This window comes from Esox lucius, chromosome 1 (assembly GCF_011004845.1).
Source record: "Esox lucius isolate fEsoLuc1 chromosome 1, fEsoLuc1.pri, whole genome shotgun sequence".
Lineage (NCBI taxonomy): Eukaryota > Metazoa > Chordata > Actinopteri > Esociformes > Esocidae > Esox > Esox lucius.
In genome coordinates this window covers 6,214,917-6,228,072 of record NC_047569.1, presented here as the reverse complement: position 1 = coordinate 6,228,072, position 13,156 = coordinate 6,214,917, and the positions used below count along the sequence as shown (strand labels likewise).

General features: G+C 43.3%; 1 protein-coding gene across 1 annotated transcript in view; it reads left to right on the top strand.

The window, feature by feature from the left end:
* Positions 1-13,156, top strand: part of dhx36 (DEAH (Asp-Glu-Ala-His) box polypeptide 36) — a 53,719-nt gene that overhangs the window by 26,392 nt on the left and 14,171 nt on the right. The window contains exons 13-15 of the mRNA XM_013140721.4: positions 7,287-7,374; positions 12,263-12,318; positions 12,430-12,494. Of these exons, the coding sequence (XP_012996175.2) occupies positions 7,287-7,374; positions 12,263-12,318; positions 12,430-12,494 (209 nt within the window). The remainder of the gene's footprint in view (positions 1-7,286; positions 7,375-12,262; positions 12,319-12,429; positions 12,495-13,156) is intronic.

Here is a 13,156-nt window from a genome sequence, read left to right as displayed (position 1 = left end):
TTCTGAGAAATGAAGGCTGTTCCATGTGAGAAATTGCCATGAAGATCTTATGCAATGCTGTGCAAACTGTCTCAGAATATAAAGAGGAGTGGGAAGAAACAAACGCGTCACAGGTCCGCTAGGTTACAGCCACTATCCTCTGACATCAGAACAATGACCCAAAGCGTAGCTTCAAACTATGCATGAACTATTTAGGAACATAGCAGTCAGCTGGTATTCTGTCTATAATGGTGTGGCCAGCACAGTCACTGGGTCTTAACCCTATTGAGCTGTTGTGGGACCAGTTTATGGTAAGAAGAGCCCATCAAACCAATCCAACTTGTGGGAGGTGCTTCAGGAGGAATGGACAACTAGATTGTCAAAAGCTGTATTTGCTGCAAATCAAGGATTTTTTGATTAAAGCAAAATTTGACGGACACAGTTATTTAAATAAAATTTTAAAAAAATCTATCCTTGTCAAATATTTCCTATATAGCAAAATGAATAGGATGTTTTCAAGGAAAACAAGGACATTTCTAAGTGACAGAGAGTTTTAAGAAAACCTGCCTGCAGTTTCCTGAAACACACCTTAAAATGCCTCTCCAACTGACAGGTTCAGATCGTTTTGGTAATGCTTGGTAATGCTTTTCTCTATGTTTACAGAAAAATTACTAATTCCTAACAGTCAAAAAATATTACCAAAACTTACATTTTAGGTTTAGCTTTGGCACTGGATGCCTTGAGGGTGCATGGAAAATTGAAATTAGGAATATACCAAAGCACTTTGCAGTTCAATGTCAAGCCCAGTGTCAGAAAACTGGGTCTCCATCAAAGGTCATGGGATTTCCAGCAGGATTAAGTGACAAAAACATTTCAAAAATCACCTAGGAATGACAAAATGCTGGATTGTTCTGAAGTGATCAGCTATGAGTCCAAATCGAAATCCCATTGAAAACCTGTAGATATATCTGAAAACAGGATTTTGGATGCACCCGTCAATTCTTTGAGAACTGGAGCAGTTTGCACAAGAGTGGTCCAAACTGCTAGTACAGTGGTTCAATAAACATATCCATGGCTATAGGAAGCACTTAATTGCATGTATTGACGGAAGGCTCTCCTTGAAAATATTTAGGTTAGTTTATCAAGAATTTTATCAATCCTATTTCTGTTTATTTTCTTATTTAAAGGAATGACATAGATTTTCCGAGGTTCTACTATCGGCCGTATTCTCCTCTCCAGAACCCTGGCATAGACTTTCCCGGGGAGGCTGAGAAGTGTGATCCCCCTATAGTTGGAACACACCCTCCGGTCCCCCTTCTTAAAAAGAGGGACCACCACCCCGGTCTGCCATCCCAGAGGCACTGTCCCCGACCGCCACGCGATGTGAACCTCGGATTCAGGTGGAACAGTGTGGTTTTCGTCCGGGCCGTGGAACACTGGACCAGCTCTATACCCTCTACGGGGTGTTGGAGGGTTCATGGGAGTTTGCCCAACCAATCCACATGTGTTTTGTGGATTTGGAAAAGGCATTCGACTGTGTCCCTCGCGGCATCTTGTGGAGGGTGCTTGGGGAATATTGGGTCCTGGGTCCTTTGCTAAGGGCTGTCAGGTCTCTGTACAACCGAAGCAGGAGCTTGGTCCGCATTGCCGGCAGTAAGTCAGACTTGTTCCCAGTGCATGTTTGTGTCAGGTTTGGGGACCACACAATTTCGTCTCTGCTCTTTGCAGATGATGTTGTCGTGTTGGCCCCTTCTAACCAGGACCTTCAGCATGCACTGGGACGGTTTGCAGCCGAGTGTGAAGCGGTGGGGATGAAAATCAGTACCTCCAAATCCGAGGCCATGGTCCTCAGTCGGAAAAGGGTGGCTTGCCCACTTCAGGTTGGTGGTGAGTGGAGGAGTTTAAGTATCTAGGGGTCTTGTTCACGAGTGAGGGAAGGATGGAACGGGAGATTGACAGACTGATCGGTGCAGCTTCTGCAGTAATGCAGTCGATGTATCGGTCTGTCGTGGTGAAGAAAGAGCTGAGCCGCAAGGCAAAGCTCGCGATTTACCAGTCAATCTACGTTCCTACTCTCACCTATGGTCATGAGCTTTGGGTCATGACCGAAAGGACAAGATCCCGGGTACAGGCGGCCGAAATGAGCTTTCTCCGCAGGGTGGCCGGGCGATCCCTTAGAGATAGGGTGAGAAGCTCGGTCACCCGGGAGGAGCTCAGAGCAGAGCCGCTGCTCCTCCACATCGAGAGGGGTCAGCTGAGGTGGCTTGGGCATCTTTTTCGGATGCCTCCGGAACGCCTTCCTGGGAAGGTGTTCCGGTCCCGTCCCACCGGGAGGAGACCCCGGGGAAGACCTAGGACACGCTGGAGGGACTATGTCTCCCGGCTGGCCTGGGAACGCCTCGGTGTCCCCCCGGAAGAGCTAGAGGAAGTGTCTGGGGAGAGGGAAGTCTGGGCATCCCTGCTTAGACTGCTGCCCCCGTGACCCGGCCCCGGATAAGTGGAAGAAGATGGATGGATGGACATATTATCAAAAATATTATCAGTGAAATGAAGTGCAATGGTGCAAATAGATTTGGCCATCACTGTGTATATACACTGCTCAAAAAAATTAAGGGAAGACTTAAATCACACACATCAGGTCGCGGTGAAGGAAATATATTAAAGAGCAACATCTTTACTGTACATTGTGTAATTCGGTGAGAACAATATAATTTAACTGTCAATGGAAACCAAAATCACCAACTGATTGAGGACTGGACTCAAACTTGCATTGAATATCAAAGTAAACACTTGAAATCACAGGTTGTTTTGTTACAATTTGCATGAATTTCGTCACAGCAACTCATAATGTGACTGAGTACTGTGTATGGCTCCCACATGCCTATATGTTCTCTCGACAACATCTGGGCATGCTCCTGATGGGACGGTGGATGGTGTCCTAGGGGATCTCCTCCCAGACCTGGATCAGGGCATCAGTGAGCTCCTGGACAGTCTGTTGCGCTATTTGGTGGTGTCGGATGCACCGATTTATAACGTCCCTGAAATTCTCAATTTGATTCAGGTCTGTGGAACTTGAGGCTGGGAAGTGTCCTACACCAGGAGGAACCCAGGGCCCACTGCACCAGTGTAAGGTCTAACAATGGGTTTAAGGATTTCATCAGTCACAGAACCGTTGGCTGGCACATGGAGGTCTGTGCAACACGCCATGGATTTGCCTCCCGAGACCATCACTGACACACTGCCAAACCAGTCGTGTTAGATGCAGGGATCCGGGGAAGAAGGATTTGTAGACTGCGGCTTGCTTCTCCAAATTACTGCAATTCATCTTAAGACGCACCGATGATGTTGTAACCTAGGTCCTATATAAATACATTTTGTGAATGTTCGTTCAAACAGCCACAGGATTCTGATTTGATAATTTTCATGAATAAGGCCGAATGTGAGTGATGACAGAAATGTGTGGTAAAGCACATGCAGTACTGTATGTGAGAATAGTGAAGCAAGGGTGAGAGCGTGTAAAATACAACATGATCCCCCATTTAGATTAAATCTCCCCATGAATTTGCAGACTTTTCAATGTCTAGAGAGCCAGAGATACTTTGGTGTAAAATATCTGAGAATATAAGCATCTGTAACCAAAGTAGTCATAAAAATTAGTTCATTATAATGAATTATGAAGAGGACTTTGGCATTCATGAATAATCTGGGTCTCTTTCCTGAGATGACTAAATAAAGATAGTGTTGTGATGAAGTAGCTACAGGAGCTGTTATTCCCAGAGCTCTCTTATTAATGCTAATTAATCCCAAGCCTCCATCTCCACAAGTCCCAGGAGGGACAAGTGTGACGCAGGTACCAAGCCATGACACACACAAACCCAGATGCGCACACATAAACATTGCTCATTATCAGAAAAGGGGGAAATAACTCTGCTTATGCAACGAGTCCTCTAAATGGCCCGGATACACACTCTCAGCTGATACGAATTATTTTATGTCGTTCTTATGGGTGGGTAATCACTGGGGGACATGTCTTAATTTACCAATCACCACGGTCAGAACCCTGGCAGCCGATGCCTTGCACTGGCTAAGAACCTAGTCACGGCTAATAAACTGCTCTCCACTTGGCACTCTGACAATGTTACGCAAATTTACTTGGCCAGCTCCCATTGGGTCAGGGTACGTGACCGAGACTAAATGTCAGATAGAGGCCTACACGCCAACCTCTAGGCCCTACTGTAAAAGTGCCCCTCCCCTTGATAAAAGGACTTAAGAGGGTGCTCCATAATCTATTCTAAATATGTTTTGTTCCCTGACACTTCCACCCAAATGCATCCAACATGGCCTTGAAAAGACAATAAGAAAGCTTTGAGAAACTCCTGAACTTATGGCATCTGCTTAATTATCAACAAATCACTTTTCTACAACACTTTTCTTCTCTTCGTTTTTTGTGAAGCGTTACTTACCCCGTGCTTTGACTCTGCAAAACAGATTTAAGAAGCGGTTCTTAATGCGATCTTGTCCATCAGAAGTATGTAAACTACAGGCTGTAACATCACTTAAGAACATACAGATTACTTTTTTAAGAAAGCTAGCCTCCTAGCTAGAAAGAAGTGTATAACACAGCAGCTGAGCTGACTAGATGGTCGGAGCAGAGCAAGCATGTGCTGCTAAAATTAAATATTGAAAGGGACATTGCATTTAGTTTTTCCCTCATAGGTTAGCCTCCTTTTTTGTTAAATATGAAATGTGTGGCTCAGAGTGTTAGTGGTTGTGTAAATGATCAAATGTATGAAATACGGCCACTTCAAGCACAGTAAGTCACCATTGCAGACTTCTAATCACTTCATCAGCTATTAAAAGCTGGCCCTAGTTTTAGTTACATCTCAAATGTCATTAAGAGGATGCATTAAACACTGGATGAGATTGTGTATCCTAATGTCCGGTATTTTAGGGTTGTCATGCATTGTATTTTGTTGTACCAATTTCATTTGTAAGGGTTTGATTGCTCCAGGGTGTTTTTTTGGGCATCTGAATGTCACTCCTAGAGACCCAGAGACTGGTTAGATATCAGCCATGCTTCCTGCCGCCCTGCTTTTCTTACACCATGAAAGAGACTGGTCAATCAAAAAGAAATAGTTAAAAAAAGAGATCTCATAGTGAGACAGAGACTGGGGACTGGGAGAGGGAGAGTGATTGCGAGAGATGGAAAGAGAAGAAAATAGATTGGGTTTTTCGTCAGCGTCACTATCATTTCCTCTCAACTCAATTATCCCCCTGCCTCTGCCTCCCCTCTTTTCTTCTCCTTTTTTTCTTCCTAGTTCCAGCAAGAGCTGTTAGAGCAGTGAAAATGGGCGTGCATGTGCCAAGGCTCCCAAATAAATCAATATCTACACAGAAAAACGAGGACTCAGTGTTCAGAATGAAAACTGAGGCGGAGATCAGGGGTGCATTCTACACTGCTAAAGAAAAGGAAGGGAACACGTAATCATCTCAGTACAACACCAAGTTAATTATACTTCAGGGATATCAACCTGCCCAGTTAGGACAAACAAGCGATTTTGAATCGATGTCACCTGTTTTGGTCCAAATGAAAGTGACAGTGACTGGAGATGCAACAGCAAGACAACCCCCGAAAAGGGAATGGTTTTGCACGTGGTGTCCAGAGACAATTGTTCTCTCCTTATCCTTCCTGACTGATAATTTTGCTAGAGTCCTTGTCACTGCTGGGACCATGAAGCGGTACCTGCAGCCCATTGAACAGGTAGTCCAGCTCCTCCAGAATGGCACATCCATACGTGCCGTTGCAAGAAGCCGTTTCTCCCAGTACAGTCTCAAGAGCATGGAGGATACCAGGAGACAGGCCATTACACGAGGAGACATGGGCATTGCCGTGGAAGGGCATCAACTCAGCAAGAGGACCGGTATCTGCTCATTTGTGCGAGGAGGAAATGGAGGAGCACTTTCCAGAACCCTACAAAATGACCTCCAGTGGGCTACTCCATGAGGGTGGCATGAGGCTGGCATTTTAAATGTATGATGCTAAGAAGCCAGATGGTCCCTCTCCTCTTTAGCCTGGAGGACACGGTATCCATGATTGCAAAAAATACAATAAATGTTGGTTTCTGGGGCAGTGGAAACTTGTTTTTTGGAGTGATGAATCACCCCTCACTATCTGGCAGTCTAATGATCAAATCTGGGTGTGGCGAGCGCCAGGAGAGCCCTACCTACCATAATGCATAGTGCCTACTCTAACTTTTGGTGGAGGAGGGATAATGGTCTAGGGCTGTTTCAGGGTTTGGGCTCGGCGCCTTAGTTCCAGTGAAGCTGTCAGTGCCTTCATGTGACCTCAAGTGCTACTTTGGCTGATTGGGCACATTCCCACATAGACGCTACAAAGTCTTGTGGAATTCCTTCCCAGAAGAATGGCAAATATTTTCATTTAAAGTGAAAATATGAAAACTGTGATGTAACACGTTTAATCATGTAATAATGAAAAAAGTGTTGAACAAAAAAATACATTTCATATTTTAGATTCTTCAAGTTAGCCACCCATTGCCTGGGAGGTGTGTTTTGGGTCATTGTCCTTTTAAAAAACAAATGTTAATTCCACTGTGCGCAAACCAGATAGCATTCTGCAGAAATACACCATCCCTGTGGTAGCCATGCTGATTGAGTGTGCCTTGAATTAAATCACAGAACGTGTCACAATTCACACCCACACCTTCACACCTCCTCCATGCTGGGTGGGAACCACACAAGCGGAGATCATACATTCACCCATTCTGCGTTTCACAAAGACCTCATACCCCAGCACTCATCTTCATATTTTTTCAAGTCACGTTTTTAGGAAGGGGGTATATAAATAAGCATTTCGCTTTAAGTCCTCGCTTGCTGTTTGCTAATGCAAAATACAAATACAACTTTTATTTTGTCCTCATGCCCAAATATGGGCACTAGCTGATCTTATTGATCGAAAGACCCATTAGTGGACAATGCAGCTCCACATTGGAAGCTAATGCTAACACCAGACCACCCCTTTGTCATTGTGTGGCTGTAAGCTTTTAGGTGACTAATTCCACTTTGAGCAATTTAGGTTTTTATTCCTTTGATGCCTATTTTCAGCTTTGAAAAGGAACAGATTATTATTATTATTATTATTATTATTATTATGTTGTAGTCAGGAGGCGGCAAACATGTAATGGTAGAACTGTTTTTTATGACTGTAAAAGTTTTGACCTGATTGTGTTGCCTGAGTATGTGGAATGTGTGGATCTGTTGCCTGAATTTGTGCATTAACCCTGTTTCAGGAAGGAGCAATCCTGGTGTTTCTGCCAGGTTGGGACAACATCAGCAGCCTCAACGACCTCCTCATGACCCAACAGATGTTTAAATCCGGTACAGACGTGCATGCGCGCACACGCATACACTCATTTACATGTTTACATTCATGTGTGTGCTTATAATATCTCATTGTTGTGTGAATGCCTTGAATCACCCTTTAGGCCCCAATATCATTTTTGAATGCTGCTGTAGTTTACAGAGAATTCTCAAAGACAATCATATTTTATCCAAAATGTCGAACCAGCGAAGCACAACAATGTGCCAATTAAATTTAATAGTTTACTTTTAATATGGTCTTCATATAACCCGTGTTTCCACAAAAGTTGGGGCGCTGTGTAAAATATAAAGAGATCAATCAATCAATCAAATGTATTTATAAAGCCCTTTTTACAACAGCAGTTGTCACTAAGTGCTTTACAGAGACACCCGGCCTTAAACCCCAAGGAGCAAACAACAGTAGTGTTGAATTTCAGTGGCTAGGAAAAACTCCCTAAGGTCGAATTTTAGGAAGAAACCTAGAGAGGACCCAGGCTCAGAGGGGTGACCAGTCCTCTTCTGGCTGTGCCGGGTGAGATATTAAGAGTCCAATTGGAATAATAAATAAATTTCTCTGGGCTAAATCCAGAGTCTATTTGATTTTAGACTAGGTCAGAAGTATGACCAGGTGGACAAGGACAGGGAAAGCAACGGGCCCCCCAAACCAGGTAATCCGCAGGTGTGGACCAGGACCTCATCTCCTTCTAAAATGTAAAACTGGAGGAAACTGAGAAAAGTTAGTAGTACATCCCTCATATCCCCCAGCACAATAATATAGCAGCGTAACACCTTGGAACTGAGATGGGGGGGTCCGGTGACACTGTGGCCCTACCCGGGGGAAGCCCCGGACAGGGCCCAACAGGCAGGAAATCAATCCAACCACATTGCCAGGCATCAACCAAAGGGACACCCACCAACCGCAACCCCCCTGAATGAGGGCCGAGTATTGAGATGAGTATAAGAGATGAGTTTGATAAGGAAAGGATCACCACTGTGATGGACTTTGTGTGCAAATTGTGCAACTATTTAATAATAAAGTTTCTCAATGTACAATTGCGAAGAGTTTGGAGCTCTCATAATCTACAGTACATAATATCATGAAAATATTCAGAGAATCCAGAGATATCTCTGTACTCGAGGGACAAGGCCGAAAACCAATATTGGATGGCCATGATCTTTGGTCCTTCAGGTGGCACTGTGTTAAAAACAGACACGATTCTATAGTGGAAATTACTGCATGGACTCAGGAACACTTTCTAAAACCATTGTCTGTGAACACCATACATCGCTGCATCCACAAATGCGAGTTATAACTCTACCATGCAAAGATGAAATATAAACAAGTTACAGAAACACAGCCGCCTTCTTTGGGCCTGAGCTCATTCAAGATGGATTGAGGCTAAGTGGAAAACTGTCTATCAAAACAAATTATTTTTGGCAATCATGGACACCGCATGCTCCGGACTAATGAGGAGAGAGACCTTCCGGCTTGTTATCAGTGCACAGATTAAAAGCCAGCATCCGTGATGGTATGGGGGTGCATTAGTCCATATGGCATGAGTGACTTGCACATTTGTGCAGGCACCATTAATACTGAACAATATATACAGGTTTTGTTACAACATATACTGCTATCCAGACAACATCTTTGTTGTCTATGCCAAACCACATTCTGCATGTATTGCAACAGCATGGCTCCATAGTAAAAGAGTCTGGGTGCTAAACTGGCTTGCCTGTAGTCCAGACCCGTCACCCATTGAAAACATTTTGCGCATTATGAGACAATATGTCTGTTGAGCAGCTTCATATATTATATTACTTCATATAATATTGAACTGTTGAGCAGCTTCAATTCTATATCAAGCAAGAATGGGAAAACATTTCACTTTCAAAAGTACATCAATTGGTCTCCTCAAACACTTACAGAGCATGGTTTAAAGAAGAGGTGATTCAACACAGTGGTAAACATGCCTCTGTCCCAAGTCTTTTTTTAAATGTGTAGCCAGCATTAAATTCAGTATTGGCATGTTTTTCCATAAACAATAACATTTCTCAGTTTCAACATTTCGTATGTAGTCTTTGTACTATTTTCAATGGAATACAGGGATAAATTATTTGCACGTCATTGCATTCTGTTTTTATTAGCATTTAACACTGCGTGCCAACTTTTTTGGAAACTGTTGTATATTTGACCACACATTCCTGAACCTTGGAATAATATAATTTGTTCTTCCATTGTGTAGACATGTGTGATCAAACAACTAATAACACTTAACACATCAAACAATGGGGATTGTAGTTCACTTCTCTTTGCCTTCGTGTTTCGTGTTTTGGGGGAATGCATTTATATTTGGTGAAGGTGTATTGTATCGGAAGTGTCTTGCGCTTTTGGTGGGGTATTTTCACTGGGGTGTCTTAAATGTATTAGTGGTAGTGTTTTGCACTTCCAGGCCACCGTACTTAAGGCTACTTTTGAAGGCATTACATGAATGGGGTGCCTTGTATCCAGAAGCAGTCTTTTGGACAGTACTTCACCACAGTCAAAAACCCAAAGAAGTGGAATGTATACATATATTGTATAAAACAAATGTTGGTTTTCAGCTTGGTGAAGATGTGGTTTAGAAAAGCTCAAACCAAATCCCAAGGCATCTGTAGATATGTGAACATTCTATACTACAGTCAAGTCTAGTAATTTGAGATCATCCAATAGTAGATTTTTGGACCTTGAGAAAAGCGTATTCTTAGTTTTACTTACAACTCGCTCCAGCATAGGGTCTATAGGTTCTTTTTAAAGTTAAAAATCAGACTGCAGGAGTGCAATTGCTTGTGCAGGAGGGGCTTTAGCATAAAGTACACTGTCACATGCATTAAAATTGCAGTTTATCAAATTAGACACAAAGAGAGTTAACAGTAAAAAACACAATGTAACTTTGTGGAACTCATTTGTGAACAGGAACAGATTTAGATGTCAAATAATTTGCCTAATCCTATTGAGGTCAGTTTTTTTTTGTCAAAATAGAATAATTTACTATATCAAAAGCTTTTGACAAGTGAATGAATAGAGTCACACAGGTGAATTTGTCATCCTGTGCTTTGGCAGTATCATTCACAACAACTGATATAAACCAATCGGCCATAACATTATGACCACTGACTGGTGAAGTGAAAAACATTGATAATCGCGTTATCATGGCACCTGTCAGTGGGTGGGATATATTTGGCAGCAAGTCAGTGTTCTGTCCTCAAAGTTGATGTGTTAGAAGCAGGAAAAATGGCCAAGCGTAAGGATCTGAGCGACTTTGATGAGGGCCAGATTGTGATGGCTAGACGACTGGGTCAGAGCATCTCCAAAACTGCAGCCCTTGTGGGGTGTTCCCGGTCTGCAGTGGTCAGTACCTATCAAAAGTGGTCCAAGGAAGGAAAAGCGGCGAACCGGCGACAGGGTCATGGGCGACATTGATGCATGTGGGGAGCAAAGGCTGGTCTGAGCTACTGGCGTTCATATTGATGAAATAGTTAATGCTGGGTACTGATAGAAAGGTGTCATAACACACAGTGCATCGCCGTGTTTTGCTTATGGGGCTGCGTAGCCGCAGACAAGTCAGGGTGCCCACGCAGACCCCAGTGACCACTGCCGAAAGCGCCTACAATTTGCATGTGAGGATCACAACTGGACCACCGAGCAATGGAAGAGAGTGGCCTGGTTTGATGAATCACGTTTCCTTTTACATCACGTGGATTGCCGGGGGCATGTGCGTCACTTACGTGGAGAACACATGGCACCAGCATGCACTATGGCAGCGGCAGGAGGCAGTGTGATGCTTTGGGCAGTGTTCTGCTGGGAAACCTTGGGTCCTGCCTTTCACGTGGATGTTACTTTGACACGTACCACCTACCTGACCATTATTTTAGACCATGTCCACCCTTTCATGGCAACAGTATTTCCTGATGGCTTTGGCCTCTTTCACCAAGATAATGCGCCCTGCCACAAAGCAAACATGGTTCAGGAATGGTTTGAGAAACACAACGAGTTCAAGGTGTTGACCTGGCCTCCAAATTCCCCAGATCTCAATCCAATCGAGCATCTGGGGGATGTGTTGGACAAACGGGTCCGATCCATGTAGGCCCCACCTCGCAAGTTACCGGTCTTAAAGGATCTGCTGCTAATGTCTTTGTGCCAAATACCACAGCACACCTTCAGAGGTTTTGTGTAGTCCATGCCTTGAAGGGTCAGGGCTGTTTTGGCAGCAAAAGGGGGACCTACACAATATTAGGCAAGTGGTCATCATGTTATTGCTGATCGGTATATAGCCAGATACTTTTTTATTTTATGCTCAAATGTTGTGGGATGCATCCTTAAGGACTCAAAAATGTAATGTTTGATTCCAATGAGAACATGAAGCTTGTAACTGCGTACTCGTTAGATGCATTTGTTAATGTTTTCGTTATATGCGTTAGGTGTTATGTTTTGATGAATTATGTCTGGAGTTACTTTAGTTGTACTTGAGTATATGAGATGTTTCTTCCCACTTCTAAATAGTGATAGTGCCAGGAAAAACTGTATTTTCTTGATTGTCATGGTAGCATGCACATGAATGTAGAAGTGTTCCAAATCACATCTCCATCTTCCTTACAATAAAAGTGACTCCAAAAAGCCTATTTGCTATTCAGTTTTTCACTTGATCAAAATTGCAAATGCGTAGAACATTTGGCAAATACTAAAATGTTGATCTTGATTCACTTTATTGACATTTGTTTTGTCAGGTTCTCCATGTATTATCAGGATGTAGAACTGATCACTTTAGGTCAGATGTATGCAAAAGAATCATTCAAAACTTTTCTCTCAGCAGTCACTGCAAACACACTAATACATACATTGTGAACCTTTTCTGATCTTGTCTTTCAGATAGGTTTGTGATCATTCCTCTACACTCCCTGATGCCCACTGTCACCCAGACATCGGTGAGCATGGTCTCAGGAACACTTTCACTTGAAACTGAAGCACAGGAATTACCCTAAGGTAGTTCTAATAATGTTAATAGTGCATCTCTTCTTACTTATTTCCCTCCTCAGGTGTTTAAAAGGCCCCCTCCAGGAGTCCGGAAGATTGTCATTGCAACCAATATCGCTGAGACCAGGTTTGTTTGTGTGTGTGTGTGTGTGTGTGACCAGCCCCCACAAAGATAATAAAACCTGACTATATGATCTGTACACTTCTCTCAAGAGCAAACAACTTTTACAAAGTAAATTATTATTAGTGTGACTGAAAGGGAGTTCAGAAAGACCCGTCACACTGGGTAATGGGTTTTCTAAAGCATTATGTAGCTGGCTGTCGTGGTCCTAATTATAAAAAGAGTAGATAGCATAAAAGAAAAAGAACAAACAGAATGCATACCAAGTCTTCAACAGTGTGTTTGGGGGGTGGGGGTGGGGGGGGGCTTCAAACATAACATCCAAGCAAAGCGATGGAAGCCATTGCTCCATTGAAAATGGTTTTGAAATACAAACGTTTCCTTTGGGTTATGTTAGAATTGGGGTTGTCTGTGCATGTCTGTGTGTGTGTTTGATAAGTAGTGCACATATGCATCTATGAACAAATTACAGCAGACTTGAGGGGTGCCACAGATTCTGAGCTATTTAACATACAGAGCCAGAGCTGCTAACGAGCGCTGTCGTTGGCTCAAAATGTAACACATTGCTACGCTGACAGCCACCCCCCCTCCCGATATATTCACAGAACAGAACGCGCTGTGAACAGATTAGACACACTTTGCTGACCTCACTACCACTCTTTCCCAGC